This window comes from Athene noctua, chromosome 7 (genome assembly GCF_965140245.1).
Source record: "Athene noctua chromosome 7, bAthNoc1.hap1.1, whole genome shotgun sequence".
Lineage (NCBI taxonomy): Eukaryota > Metazoa > Chordata > Aves > Strigiformes > Strigidae > Athene > Athene noctua.
Genome location: NC_134043.1, coordinates 22,526,436 through 22,541,687, shown reverse-complemented (window position 1 = coordinate 22,541,687; position 15,252 = coordinate 22,526,436). Strand labels below are relative to the sequence as shown.

General features: G+C 41.8%; 2 protein-coding genes across 2 annotated transcripts; one reads left to right on the top strand and one right to left on the bottom strand.

Moving 5' to 3' along the window:
- Window positions 1–346: 346 nt before the first annotated feature.
- Window positions 347–4,837, top strand: METTL5 (methyltransferase 5, N6-adenosine). Its single transcript, XM_074910904.1, has 7 exons — window positions 347–886; window positions 1,523–1,637; window positions 2,080–2,261; window positions 2,653–2,735; window positions 3,030–3,081; window positions 3,756–3,805; window positions 4,724–4,837. Exons 1-7 carry the CDS (start codon window positions 778–780, stop codon window positions 4,775–4,777), a joined length of 645 nt encoding a protein of 214 aa, XP_074767005.1. The 5' UTR covers window positions 347–777; the 3' UTR covers window positions 4,778–4,837.
- SSB (small RNA binding exonuclease protection factor La) lies at window positions 4,488–14,886 on the bottom strand. Its single transcript, XM_074910893.1, has 12 exons — window positions 14,774–14,886; window positions 10,065–10,139; window positions 8,548–8,651; window positions 8,224–8,398; window positions 7,965–8,072; window positions 7,763–7,863; window positions 7,451–7,522; window positions 7,323–7,365; window positions 6,455–6,595; window positions 5,914–6,097; window positions 5,624–5,755; window positions 4,488–4,943 (listed from the first exon to the last, which is right to left on the bottom strand). The coding sequence occupies exons 2-12, from the start codon at window positions 10,128–10,130 to the stop codon at window positions 4,846–4,848; spliced, it is 1,224 nt and encodes a 407-aa protein (XP_074766994.1). The 5' UTR covers window positions 10,131–10,139; window positions 14,774–14,886; the 3' UTR covers window positions 4,488–4,845.
- Window positions 14,887–15,252: the final 366 nt, after the last annotated feature.

The following is a 15,252-nucleotide window of genomic DNA, read 5'->3' as shown; positions in this document are numbered from 1 at the left end:
GCGCTGGGGGGCAGACCGGGCTTTCAGAAACACGTAACGGCGGTAACAGGTAAGGCTGGAATAGCGTATCGCGGCTGTAATACGCGACAGGCAGAGCTAACAGTTATGAATTAAATAAAGCGGCAAGCGCGGCCCGCGGCTCCCCGCCTGCCCGGAGCGGGGCGGCGGCCCTGCAGCAGGCCCGGCAGCGGCCGCCGGCGGCAGAGAGGGGGGCAGGGGGCGGGGCGCGGCGGCCTGCAGCTCAGCGGCTCGGCCCGGCCCGGCGCCGGGCGGCGCGGCGGAAGTGCGCGGCTGCGCCTCGCCTCGGCCCGGCCCCTCGGCCCGCCCCGCCGGGGCCGCGGTGAGTGCGGGCGGCGTCAAGGGGCGGCCGGGCCGGGCCGGGGCGGGTCGGCGGGCGCGGAGAGGGCCCTGTCGGGCGAGCGGCCGGTGTTGCCGGTGGAGGTGCTCGCCTGGGGCTCGGTGCCCGCTCCGCCTGGAGCTGGACGCCTCTCTCGGCGGCGGGCGAGGCCTGTCCGTAGGCGCGGGGCCCCCGAAGCGCCTGGCCTGGGGCGGGAGCCGGTTACCGGCGGTGCGCGAGGAGAGGGGCTGCTGCGGCCCGGGAACGGCCCCGCATCACCCGTGCGCCGTCAGCTGGATCACTGAAAACCGCCGCATGAAGACACCCGGGAGAGGCCGAGTAGAGTGGGATTCTAACTATGAAATCGTTTAAGATAATACGTAGTTCGTTTATATAATTGAAACTGACTACACGTTATTTTCCTTAGTTAAACTATAAACATGAAGAAATTAAAGCTTAAAGAACTGGAAAGCTGTCTTCAACAAGTTGATACTTTTGAAAGTCCAAAACTGCTCCTTGAACAGTATCCAACAAGACCTCATATTGCAGGTAGAGGTTACCTACAGCACTGTTGTCTCTTTTACTAGTTCCTCATCAGAAGTTTAAATTTTAAGTCTTTCCAATGTATTACCTCATTTGAAGCCTTTACACTAAAATCAGTTGAGAAACTGTATCCAGTAGGAGTGTAATTAATAATTTTTAATGATCTGTTAACTTACTTTCATTAGAAGTATACGTTAATGTACAATCCAAAAATCAAGTAAATTCATTTAAAAGAATGTGATAGAAACATCTTAATCTGTAAATGAGAAATCTTAAATGGATTTATTTCATGACACAAAAACCAGTAAAAGTGTATATACAGACACTCACCCATACCTTCATTTTTTTCAGTATTTTACATCTTTCTCTTGTTTTTCTCTGAATTGAGGCATACATTTTCTCCAAACAATATTCACAGCTGTACGTGTAATATCTCCACCAGAGATCTAGAGTTCTATAACTCATCAAAACGTTTTTGACTTCTCACATATAAATGAAAAATTACAGGCAGTGAGAACATCAGCTTAATTCTGCATGACAAAAACCCATTAGTTCAGTTGCTTAAAGGCAGAAGTAGTTTTTCCTGATTAATCAGATGCATATTTGATATTACTGATTTGTGACTTTTTTTCCCCCCCCCAGCATGTATGCTTTATACAATTCATAATACTTTTGATGATATTGAAAACAAAACAATTGCAGATTTAGGATGTGGTTGTGGCATGCTCAGCATTGGAAGTGCAATGTTAGGAGCAGGGTAAGTATACCAAGTTCTGGTTGTATTTTTTTCTGGCATAGAAGTACAAAAAATAAGATTAGAACATAGCAATGCTGAACTAAAGTGATTTTAGGTATTTAATCTGGTGCATAAGGCGGCTATTAAATATGTTTAGAAAGTCAATAACCATTCAAATAGTAGAAGAAATGGACAGTTGCCATGTATCTGGAAGTTAGAATGTTTGCTTTCCCCAAAGCTCTAAATGAACACATGAAACCTCCTTCACAATCTTCAAAAGGATATTTGAGAAAGGGCAACAGAGCTACTCCTGGTTTTATCAGCACTGAATTTATAGTGTGTGCTTGTTATATTTCCTAGGTAAAATAAGTTGTGTACGCAGATCCCTTTCAAAACTTTACTATAGAATGTAAACACCATTTTAGTTTGCAGGAAACTAATATGTGGCACTTTTTTTTAATAGATTGTGTGTGGGGTTTGACATAGATGCAGATGCACTGGAAATATTTAATAGCAATATTGAAGACTTTGAGCTCACAAACATCAACATGGTTCAGTGTGATGTCAGTTCTTTATCTGACAGCATGTCAGAGACTTTTGACACTGTTATTATGAACCCTCCATTTGGTACCAAGCATAATAAAGGTGGGTAATTCTGAAAGTCTGTTAGAAATGATTAGGAATTTAAGTAGCAAGAGAAACACTTTTAATGAAACATCTCCCTTTATTACAATTATCTATTGTAATTACCTAGAGTTTTGTTGATCTGTGACCAGTTTCCTAAATACAGATTAACAACTTCAACTTTGTAACTAACAATCACTGGGTTTCAAATAAACAAAACTAGTTATTTCATTACTTTTCTTTTACTAAAAGCAATTGAGCAGGTTTTAGAAATACTTTCCTGTACCTTAATGTATTCAGTGCCGTTTCTCAAATAGCTATTACTCCAGAAAAATTGAAGCATGAAGCAGATCTTTTAAATCCTCTAGTTTAAGCTTGCATTTAACAGTGCTAATAATTTCATCTTTTTTAGGAATGGATATGATTTTTCTGAAAACTGCTTTACAAATGGCAAAAACTGCTGTATATTCCCTTCACAAAACTTCAACACGGCAGGCAAGTCCTTAATTTTAGTAGGGCGAGCATTAACCAGGCAATGAAATAATAGCTGGTATTAATAATGATGCCTATAGCTTCACTGTTTTTTTCACACCTTTAGTATTTACCCTAAACAAGTTTCATACCCCATAATCATGTCAAATACCTTGATGTATGTGAGATCAGTTAAGTATGTGATCTGATGTTTCAGCTTGAAAAAAGCATGAGAGACTTCTTAAGTAAGACGGGTATAAATGTTTATAAGACAGTGTAGAAACAAGCTTTAAAATTTACCTAATCTATTTATTGTAGCACATTCAAAAGAAAGCAGATGAATGGGAAGTGAAGATGGAAGTCATAGCAGGTATGATTAATCTGTTAAACACCCATTTGTTGGGGGCTAGTATCTAAAACTTTACTAGCCAGTCTTAAGAGCCTGAGGTAAATTTGTGATTAACACTGAAAATGACAGAGATTTTTTTAAGCAGCACACCCCTACACCCCCCCCCCCCTTTTTTTTTTCCCTAATACCTTACTACCTGGCTGGAATACAAGCAGGCACTTGATAAAGCTCTGAGGAATACATACTCTGTGCAGAATTAGAATTGGATTTCTTCCTGGCCTAGATCTGGCCTTCAAGCAGAAGGTACCTACCTTCCTGCTTCAAAAGATTGTTGCTGAATAATAAAAGCAAAGTGCAGGTCACTTCTCCCAAAAAAGCATCCTGTCCTTAGAGTCACTGAAATATTTTTCTGACAGTTGTTCAAGTATCTTCCCAATTCTTAAATATCACCAGCTAGATGCTTTAGTCATAAAACTCCAGACATGGAAATTCCATAAGTGCTTGAAACACAACTGCATCTCAGCCAGCCACTTACTGTGGTCAGCTTAAATGTTCAGTCATAGTCTAGTCCAGAGGTCAAAACACAGGGGGAAAGAGGTGGGCAAGAGAAGAAATAAAAGATGATGGGTGTAGGGTCTAAGTCAATTGATTAATAATCATTTAAGTGTTACAAGTATTCTTTGTACTGTTCACAGAACTTAAATATGACCTACCAGCATCATACAAGTTCCATAAGAAGAAATCAGTAAGTATAAAACCTAACTGAGAAAATGCTGTCTTGCACTGGGCAGGTAAATAAATTTTGCTTATGATGGCATCAAGTTTGATTGCTGTTACTACATTTTATAGTTGAACAGGGAAAGGAATCATTGCAATGCAAATCAAAGCTATACACAAAGATTAAAGCCAGCACTGCAAGTAAGTGTGAAAAAACTAAGGGTAGCTTCCTTGACTCACCTTTTAATAGTTATTTGCTTGATCTTCTCTGCAACTGGAACTTAGACTGAATTCAGTAATGAAGGCCAGAGTAGGATTTTACAGCTGTAGCATTATTTCAGCTCCGCCCTGCAAGTAACTGCAGCCAGTGAAATCCCTCACACAACCATCTTAGGGGAGGCAGGAGGAAGCTGGGCACTTCATCCCACAACAGAAGATCTAGTCAGGATGCTAACGTATGGAAGCTTAAGCCCACAGGCAAGTTCCTGGGTGCTGAATGCTGGCCTAGAAGACATGTATCCCATTACCATAGGGAAAGTAGCAAGAATCCTGAAGTAGACTGAGCCAGATTTGAAGGCTGTCAGGTATGATGAGTAGAAGTTTTATTCTCTTGGTGACTTGAATTTATATGATGGAAGTCTGTACCCTTCAGCTTTGCTACTTCACAGTTACAACTCTCTACTACATTAAGATCCAGGCTTCAGTAGTAAGCAATTTTAAGTTCTGAATTTATTGGCAGCTGCTATTCAACATAACCGCAAGATTACAAAGTCCAGAACCTGTTACACATGTATGAGGTGCCAGAGAAGTTTAGAGAACCTGACAGTATAAACAAAACTATAAAAATAAAAGTTTTCCAGGGTGGTATGTTAAGAGCAAGCATGCTTTTTTTTAAAAAAAAAAAGAGTCTGTAACCCAACAAAATGAAGCTTTCCTCTCATTGTAGGTTGACATTGAAGTGGATTTCATTAGATTTTCTGCCAAGAAACTCCTGAACTGAGGCATGTCTTTAACACCTATTGAAAATGGAACAATAAAAGTGATATTTTTTAAAAATTTATTTTAGTATTACTGATCTCCATCTCCATTTTCTGTTTTCAGTTGTTTTGGTGCAGGTTCTTCTTTTTCCATTTCCTCTAGTGGTCGTTTCTTGGGACTTGCTGGTTCTGCAAGATTGAATAAGTAGTCATTTATGGTAAATGAAAGCATTCCAGTATTACTTGAAATCTTCTGAAAAAACAATCCCTTCCTACCAAGTAAGTTCCAGAATGAGTCTTAGTTTATCCACAGCCACTGCTATGCTAGAGGGTTTATTTGTTACTGTGACTTAAAGCTTTTAGATGTTCCAAAATACCAACTTCACAGCAGGAGGGTAGGTAAGAGTATGAAGGAAAACAATCTAACAAGTAGGTTTCACTGGGTTTTGTTTAAGCAGGTGCCCCATCTACTGAACAGAAGCTTAGCTCTTCATCTTCTCCAAGCTAAATACCAATATGCAGAACTATTAGTCTTCTCATATCCTCCAGAAAAAAAAAAAATCACCACTCAAGAGACTAGGTCTCTACAGTTGTGTAAAGTTGCAGACAACCACCACCTATCTTTCAATGCAGAATGCTTTGAATAACCTTGCAGTACAGCTCAGCTATCTAGTAATTATTTTAATATGCTTTTTGGACAGTTCTGGAAGGCATCAAGCACACAACCCTTAAAGTTATTTACTGATACTGACAAGAACTGAAATACTAAACTATAGGGCCAAATCTGAATCAATAAGAAACTCAAGTCTTTCTCCAGATAGCAGCTCAGTGTACTAAAGCAGTTGCATACAGTGCATAGAATGACATACCTGGTTTAGTATTATCATTTTCACCACCTTCTTCATTTTCAAACTTTATTTTCTTGCCCTGAAACTGTACTTTTCCCTTGTGTGAACCTTGAGGTATCTTTCCCCCTCTTCCTTTTCCTTTAATTTTTCGTCCTGTGGGGATATAAGATGTCAGGAACTTTGTATCATTTAACTGGCAAGCTCAAAAGAATGCTTTACAGTTAGTGTTTAGTATGCATTCACTATTTAGTTATTTTCACACAGTGCCACTTCTAGGACATTATAAATGCTTAAACCAATAAAAGGAGGACCTTTTGTTTTCTGTTTCAGCAATTCTTGCTGATCTTCCAGTATTTTTTTCAGAGCGTCTTTCTCTGCATCTCCTTCTAGCACTTCCCATGTCACATCCTTGTTCCGAAGCTGTAAGTTTCCATTATGTGCTTCTTTGGCTTTTTCCAGAGCTTCTTTTGCAACTTCCTTAAATAGAATAATTCCCTTAAAAAGAAAAGGGGCATTTGAGTCTTACTGCAAAAACACTCATCTAGAATCACAAACAACATAACCTGTTAGGTACCTCACCAAGTTCATTGCTTTTGCATGATGTAAAGTGTCTAAAGCAAAACCCTCACTGTCCTAAGAAACAGTCTCAGTTTTGACCTTATCAACCAAGAAGGCTGGAATCTTTAAGTTCTTTTGAAAGAATTTAGGGGAATAATGTAATTTTCTAAATATTCTGCAATTCCACCCGTCAAATAGTTTCTTACTTCATTATGTAAAAGAACAAGCATTTAATAATTCAGTTTCAAACTTTAATACAGATACCTTAATTCCTTGTCTTAAGATTTTACTGACCTCTTTCGCACCTCTGACAAAATGTATCCATTTGATTTCTCCATGATCAGAGAACACATCATGGAGATCTTCTCTGCATGTCTGATCATCTAGATCACCAGAAAACTTCAAAAGGCATCCTGTCCTGTCTTCCAGAGACTTCTAAATGAAATTAAAAAACCCCACATTTTTGTTGAAGAGTCAAGCTTGAATTTCTTTTTTTCCCCCTCAGTCCTAAGACTTTTAAAACATGATAGTAATAAATGAGAAATTGAAGTCATATCTCCCTTAGCACCATTAGTAACCCAACCACTATTGCTACACAACTTATTTATGCTGATGTCCAAGTCTTGCATGGTGTTCCCCCCCACCCTTTTTATTCCTTTTTAAATTTTCTTTCCTTATTATGACACATTTACGTGGAACTTAGGACTCCTTTCCTGTAAGACAGTTATGCTCTTTACATTCTGCAGCAGTTTTCTGAAGGCTGACACCTCAGGTTGAAAATCTGTGTAATACCAATTAATTCCTTATTGGATCCTGTACATTCCACAGAAGAAGGATCATCTCAATGGTGCGTTTAAGATCACTTCTGAACAGGTAAACATGCCTAATAATTTAAATTCAGGATATAATCCTTTAAACAAAATTAGTCTCTTGACAATAAGATTAAATACCATGACAAAACAAAGTCTTGCTGCAGGTTAGTTGGAAAAGTTGAAGTGACTTTCCAGAGAAAGCATACATTCTAGAATTTAGAACTCTGAATATCCCACGTTAGCCTTACAAAATGTAGCTGCAGGAGCATGTTTGTTATGTGTGGATTGAAAATCCATACAAAAGCAAGCATTGAATAGTTATCAGGTATAGAGATATAAGAAACCCATACCATTTCAGCATCTGCTGCTTGCTTCTGTTTTTCTTCTTTTTCCCTATGGAAAAGTTAGATTAGTTAAGAGGTGGGTTCAAGTTTGGTCAGGTGAACAAAACCAGAAACTTCAGTTGATGACGACTTACTGTTTAGCTCTTGCTTTAGCTTCTACTTTGTTTTGTCTCCTTTCTTCATTCTTCTTTGTACAATACTCCTCCCTTTAATAGAATATATGCTAAGTTAATACCACTTGAAGTATTCCATTATAATTACATTATAAGACAGCAATAGCCAAGAAACAGTTGAGATTATTTTTCAGAGTTGAGATGTCAGTCTTCAAAAGGTACAGCTATTAATACCTGTACAACAGTGTAGACACACTTCTCAGGTCAAGCCAGGTTCACATCTAAATCTACCATTGACTATTCTTAGTTCGTACCTCAGTTAAATGGACTTACTTGAAAAGTATTATCAGCTCTGTGTCTTTGTACTTTTGGTTTGGGATCTCTGTGAACTTCTTAGCAGATTCAACACTATCAAAAACTGCAAATATTGAGCCCTGTTAAGTGGTAAGAGACATTCAGTGTTAGAGTAATGGAACAGAATGTTGTCCAGGGGGGGATCCCTGTTCCAGGTTTAACTGTTCATCAAAAGAGTTACCTTGAACGTTCTCTGCAATGTTCTCCTCATTTGAATGTTTTCAACTGGACCTTTATCCTCAAGCCATTCTTTGATATCATCAAGAGTTGCATCTAGTGGAAAGCCTTTCTGCAAGATAGCAACAAGCTTCAATTATAAGCAACTAACTGGCTCTTAGAAATTATAACCTACCTAGTATGAGTTAATTCAAGCTTTACTTAGATTCTTTTCAGTCAAAGTCTTATAGAACAGCACAGGACAGAGGAAGAAGTTTACTTACAACATATACAGATCTGTTTTTAATTGCAGCCTTATACTGGTCATTTAATTCAGGAAGTGGTTTGTTTGGAGATCTCCTGATTTTAGTTTTGTCTTCATTTATTTCCATTAAACCAGTCTTGGATTTTCTTAGTGCTTCTACAATAACACTGAAATCTTTTGAAAGGCGACTTAACCTATTGAGTAAGCAGACACAGGTTATTGCAACAGGCAAATGTTAAATCAGCAACAGGAGCTGTAAATGCAGACCAAGGACATTTAGCCCCAAATAGAGATATGTAGCTGAAAGTTACCCTTCCATCCAGTTAGTTGTACTTTATTTTACCTGTTGAATTTGATCATTACTTCTAAAGGTACCCAGCCATCATCTAGTTTGATCTGTTCCTTTAGGAACTTGTCTCTTGGTAGATTGTGATTGCCAAAATAGTACTGCAAAAAAGAAGCAGGGGAGGCGGGGAGAGAGATTTGTCTTTGAATGTTCGGTCTTAAATAAAACTCATTTTCATCTGACAATGTACTGCAGTGGATTGAGACACACCAAAATTCATTAATCTGAACAATTAGAAATTCTGAAATTATTACTTCCTGCTTTAACATGATACTTTTCCAGAGTCAGCTGCAACACAAGCTGTAAAAACAGCACTGCATCCAATAGGACTAATGAGGCAAAGGTAGTCTGCAGTTTTGTTTAGGAAAGGCATGAAGCTTATTCTGTTAACATAATTATTAATCAACCTGATTAAGCCCGCAGAGTCAAAAAGTCAAATTTGTCACCAACAAATTCAGGTTTTAGTCCTTATTTAAGGAATGCATAAGCAAGAATATTGTATTTGTCACACTGAGAAATCATACACATAGACAAGAGTTTTAGGTCTTATTCAAGAAAATACTGTAAGATAGAAAAACTGGTTTTATTTTAGTTTACTATGTTCTCATTTTGATCATGTCCAGCATGGGAAGACAATTTACTTCATGATAGACAAATTAATTTGCTTACTATCAGTCATCTAACTGGGGTCAAATACTTGAAGCCATAGGATAAGTTGGACTGTTTCCACCAATATCCTTGTGCTTCAGGAGGTCAGTGCAAGTTTTACAAGACACCCCCCTATAGTATACCTCAAACTCACTACAAGTCTAGCTTTGTCAACTATTTTTCCTCAATCCTGTTGGGTTTTTTCCTCACAAATAATGGCTACAGTTCCATATGCTAACGGAGGTTCACATGCAGCTGTATTTTTGTCCTTCAGGAAAGCAGTTTTGTTCTAGATGTTGGTTCAAGTGATGTACTTGTTTTTCCATTGCAGGACAAACCTCCAAGGCTCTAGAGTGAGAGGTAGTTAATCTAAAGTTGGTACATAAGTTTAGTTGTAATTTGTAGCAATAAAATGCAAAGCAGTAAGTCATAATAGCAAGTTATGTGATGTGCTAATTACCAGCACAAATTCCCAAGTAAGAGAATATTTTCCCCAAAAAACATTAAGTCATATAGCATTAAAATGCATCTTTCCATTTGCATAGACAGAATAACCTCAATGAACATTGTAATGAATCGTTTAACGATGCATTCACTTGCTACATAGCACCTAAAATGCTAGCAACTTAAACCTTTTGTGTTTTTAAATGGTGGTCTTACAGACAAATATAACTTCTAACTTAGACTACAATTATGAATTATCTTTAAAGTATTATACCAGTCATAGTCTTAACAGACTTTTGTAAAGAGCTGAAAATTCAAATCTTACCTCCCTATGAAATTAACTTCCCATTAGATAAGTCCCTACCAACAAATGTCTCCAAACTACATCTCAGTCCAGATCCCAAACTGTAAATTGAGCTTACCTCAATTTGCTGACAGATTTTGCTTTCCAAAATAGACATGTTTTCACCATCTCCATTTTCAGCCATCTTCACCAGCTGTGTTGAAGAGAATATAAAGCAAAGGTACTAAGTATCGAATAGTATCTTCTACAGACTTATATTCATATAGTGTTACATTGTACTGCAACCTCATCTAAACAAGGTAACAGACAAGTTCTTTAGGCATATATTTATGCTTGTAAGCCAACTTTGAACATGACTGCAGAACACCAAGAGAAAACTATGAAATGCTGGCACTTTACAGCATTATTTGTTTGTTGTTTTTTTTTTTTTCTGTGCACAGTAGGATCCTCAGCTGGTACCTAAAAGCAACAAACCTGAGAGCCAACAACATTTGTTCTTTAAGTCAAATCCAACCTCTCATCACGAGGCAAAGCATCAGTAACAAAAATTGCTTAATATTCCTAAATAGGTTATCATTAGAAACTTTTCTGAAATTTCTGCCTCCAAATTAATCTTTGAAAGTTCAAGGAACTTACTGGAGGAAGGAAAGAAAACATCTGCATTTACTAACACACCCTAAAGACGCCTAGTTTTCCCCTTTACAAACTTCTCATCACTTCAGTTTTGCGTGAATACCAAATCAGGCATCTTTGATAAGAGGTAAGATGTTTTAACTTGAAAGTAATTTCTTCCCTTAACTGCCATTAAGTGCATAATCCTGATACATCAGATGCAGTCACTACCACATGCACTAGAAGGTTGGTAAGCAAGCAGCTACTGGCCAGAAAATTAACTGGGATCAGAAAACATCTATCTAGTTGCTCTTAACATAAGGATAGAGCATGAAGAGTAATCCTTGAGGAAAAATGTAGTTTTACAAAGCTGTCAGAAATCAGTTTGAATTCAGTTTTTAACTATGAAGTACAGATTTCTTTTTTCTCCCTCTGGGCACCATCACACTTGTTAAATCCAGCTACAGAAGATGAAGCAGTTTCATGGCCCTCAGTTATGCCAATTCACAGATCAGTGATCATTAAGACTACCAGTGGAGTATGGGTTTGCACTCGTGTCTTGCATGGCTTATTGGGAAATTTAAGCATGTATATTCTGCTCTTCTGCCACTTGCAGGACAATAACATCTTTCAGAGCATCAAAATGATTGCCAACATAGAAGCAGGGAAAACTCCCCTGAGACCCCTTGTCACAGGAAAATATGTTCTTCATCAGAACACCTGCTTGGCAACCCCATCTTTTTATTTCAGTAGTTTAATTCACCAATCATTGTTTAGCCTACTGCAGTTTGCAGTATTCCCATTTCTTCTTCCTGATCTCAAGGCCACATTGCATCTTTTGACTTCTTGTAGTTCTTTTTAATCTAGCCACTTAACAGCCTTGAAATTTGCATCCAGGTCTCCACTACTGGACTTAAACTTGTACCATTCTTTAAAACATAATTTCAGCAAGCGTTAGGTGACAGCTATGCTCAGAGTATGATCTGTTTGTCTATAAAGTATTTTACAAAACTCCAGGCCACAAGTACACAAGATAAGTGTTGCAGTTACTTTAGACATGTCTCACATTAGCAACCCTAACTACAGGGGACTTAATTAGTTTACCACCACATTCACACATTGGCACTATCTTAACACTCCCCTGCTCTGTTGTCCCAAACACTAGACCTGAGAGAGAAACCAGTGTTCTATTTTACATTATACCTAATTCAGTGTAATTTAATGTCAGTCTATGGAGTAGTCTCAGCTTTTTCCACTGGATGAACTAATTGACTACATTCCTTGTGTGCTAGTGTAACACCTGATCCAACAGAAAGTTAACCCACTGAAGAAAGGGAAGAACAGTTCCATTAGATAAATTATCACTGACTTGATTCAGCTTGTAGAAAACACTAGTGATGGAGCTGTTAGGGCAGGGAGCACAAGAATAAAACTTAGAAAAACCCTTCTATGGCAGCAAGCAGTTGTAGCAAGTTAGGTTTGACAAACTATATCCTCGGGGTCAAAAAGTACTGAATGGCAGCTACACGAATCTTCATATTCTCAGACCTTAGCTTGGTGATTTATTTAACTCACATTGCAAAGTCTCTTCTCCAGGTGTGGCAGATTATTTTCAGCATAAAGCAACATAAGGGAACTATTTTTTATGGGTGCTTTTCACAGAACAGCTCAATTAAGGTGTAAGATGACATACTAATTTGCTAAGAGATGTGAAAAATTTTGCTCTCGTATATTCTGAGGGAAAAAATAATTTGGAGTTTAGTCACATATCCCATTTTAATAAAAATGTATTAACAATATGTTCTGGAACTCCAGAACTGGTGCCCACCAAAATACAGATTGAGCAGGATACAGGAATTTTCCCTCACCACCTTCCATTTGGTCAGCCAGTCTCAAGTACACTGTTAAGAAAAAGCTGAGTGGAGACAACTGCTTTGTACTCCTCTGTAGTGTGAAATACAGACCAGCCACCAAGTAGGCTCTATCTGTTTGCTCCTTCAGTGGTCTTTGCTGTTTACCTGTCATACTGACTAGTGTATGGATTTCTTGGAGCAAGTTCTCCCTTAATCCAAGCTGTTCTTAAAATAAAACTTGGGGCCATTTGGCTGCATGCTGCTGAATCACCAATAGTTCTACCCCAGTTAATGAGGTGAGGATTACATGGAAGCAGCGTGTCTGAGAAAGTATAGTTAGGAGAGAATCCTTATGTAGAGCTGTTGACGATTTTGTCAATTAAGAGAAACACCCCGCACTCCCCTAATCTGCCCAGAGCAGCCTGGCTCTTCTAGCCTCACCAAAGACGACACCAGACTGAGATACACAGGACAGCAGCCTTTTTACCACTGGATACCCAAGAATCCATTCAGAAATGCCAAGATAATAGCGTTGTGAAGCATAATAGAAGAACATACGCTTTGGTCTTCACCTAGCTTCTGCCAGTTAAAGCCCTTCAGCCCTGTTATATCCTTCAATATGCTTTCTTGCGCTTCCCCAGCTCTCACAGTGCACCACTCTCCCAGTCTGCCTCACTCCAAAATACCCAGAACCAGCAACTCACCACACAATAAGGCTGAGATCCACCACTAAGAAAAGATGAAAACCAAAGTTTTCCCTCAGCAGTATTTTCAAGGCAAAACCCAAACTGTACAGAAGTGTAAATCAATGCAACACCTGGCACAAGGCCTTCAGATTAAGTTTGCACCTGGAAAAGTTTTTCTAAAAATCACCTGTTCAGCTGCAAGTAACAACAAGCTGAAGGCAAGACTGAGAAACACTCAAGTTTGCAGTATGGGGAATTCAGTTCAGACACTGAATCGAGCTCTAACCTATTTAGAAGAGCAGAAGCAGCCTTCTAATTTAAGAGAAATTATAGTCTTGCTCCACGTGCTCACTTCAGTCTCTTTAGCTCAGTCATTTGGCACAAGGTGGCCTTCTGGATCCAACTTCCAGATCAATAGTTTTCAGTCGCTGTGCAGCAATAAAGATTGATAAAAAGCTCACTCCACTGAACAACGATCGTGGTCTGAACAGCATGCGGAATACTACATCAGATTTTACCTTCAGTGTTTTCTTAGCAGACCACACTGACTTGTTCCTCCTGCATGCCAACAGTGTGTATCAGTAGCACTCAAAATGAAAACAAGTTAAAATAATGCAAGTCGGCGTGAGATGTAAACTAAAAATGGAAAATGACAGTCAAGCCCTTTAACCAGAACAATTCGATCCCACACTGTATTAGGTAGATCTTTCCAGTGCATTTTCATCTTACCAGCCATTTAGTTTCAATGTCTGTACAAAGCTTAGTTGCAGGCTAACTGCTTTTACTGTTACTACAAGAGAGTGAAAAGCTTCATTTAAAAAAAAACGTTTCCCCAGTAAAGTAACATGGAATTGTTACTCATGCAGTGCATTGTTTGGGAACCTGTCTGTAAGAGGTCTGAGCCTTCTGACCAGATTCTTATGTCAAATGACAGCTTTTTATTTAAGGAAAGGATTAACTGCCACCACTCATTATGACAGCTGTTACTTCCACCGTTGGTTTTTGAGTAGACTCAGTGCACCAGAAGCAGGAATGCCTCAGGAAAGTACTGAAGTGACAGGACTTACCCGCCCGTGACTCCTGAACCTTACCCGTGCGTGCCAGGAGCCCACGGGCTGGCTCCAGGACACGCTGATACTGCCACAGCGGCAACCCGGCCTCCTCCGGCAGCCTCCAGCCCCGCGGCCAAGGTTCCCGCCCCGCCGACCCCTCAGCCCGGCTGCCGCGGGAGCGCTGCCCTCGGCCCGCCGCTCCGGGCCGCTCGCGGGGGCCGGGCCGGGCCTGCCGCCGCCCCTCGCCCGCGTCCCCCTGCCCGCAGCGCCGGGCACGCGGGACGCACCACGCGGCGGCAACAAACCGGCGGCGCCTCGCAGGCAGCCACCGCCGCGCGGAGCGCTTCCGGGGACGGACGGACGGGCGGGCGGGCGGCCGCGGTGCCCCCGCGCCCCGCCGAGCCGGGGCAAGAGGCGCAGCACGTGCTCCCCCGCTCGGGGATGCTCCCCCACTCGGGGACCCCCCCCCCCGCCCTCCCCGGCACGGCCCGGCCCGCCGCTCCTCAGAGGGGACGGGACAGGCCCGACCCGACCCGGCGGAGCGCAGCGCAGCGCGCCCGAGCGGCGCCGTCCCCCAGGTGCAGCCGCCCGGCGCAGGGGCGAGAGGCCGCTCCGAGCACAAACCTGCTGCAGCTCCGGGAGCAAACCCCCGCACGGCCCCGCTCCGCCGCTTTAAAGGCCGCACTCGGCGCCGCGCGGCCCAAGAGCCCAACTCACGTGGGCGCCGCTTCCGGGGCGGGGCGGGAGCTCGGCGGAGGGGGCGGGAGCTCGGCGGAGGGGGCGGGAGCTCGGCGGAGGGGGCGGGAGCTGGGGGGAGGCGGCGGGAGCTCGGCGGAGGGGGCGGCCCCCCCGGGCACGGCCCCCCTGGCGCCGCTGGCGGTGCGTGTGCCCGGCCCAGGTGGGAGGCCCCTGCTCCCGGGCCAGGCAGCCCCTCCCGCTCCCCTCGGGGCCCGCAGCCCCGCCGCCGCGGGCGCTTCTCGGGGCGGCCAGAGGAGCCCCTGCGCCCGCAGCGATCCGGGGGAAGCGGGGAAGCGCCGTCGTGTTTATTCTCCGCATCGGAGAAGGCGCGGGCAGCAGCAGCGGGAAGGGCTGGCGGGGCGATG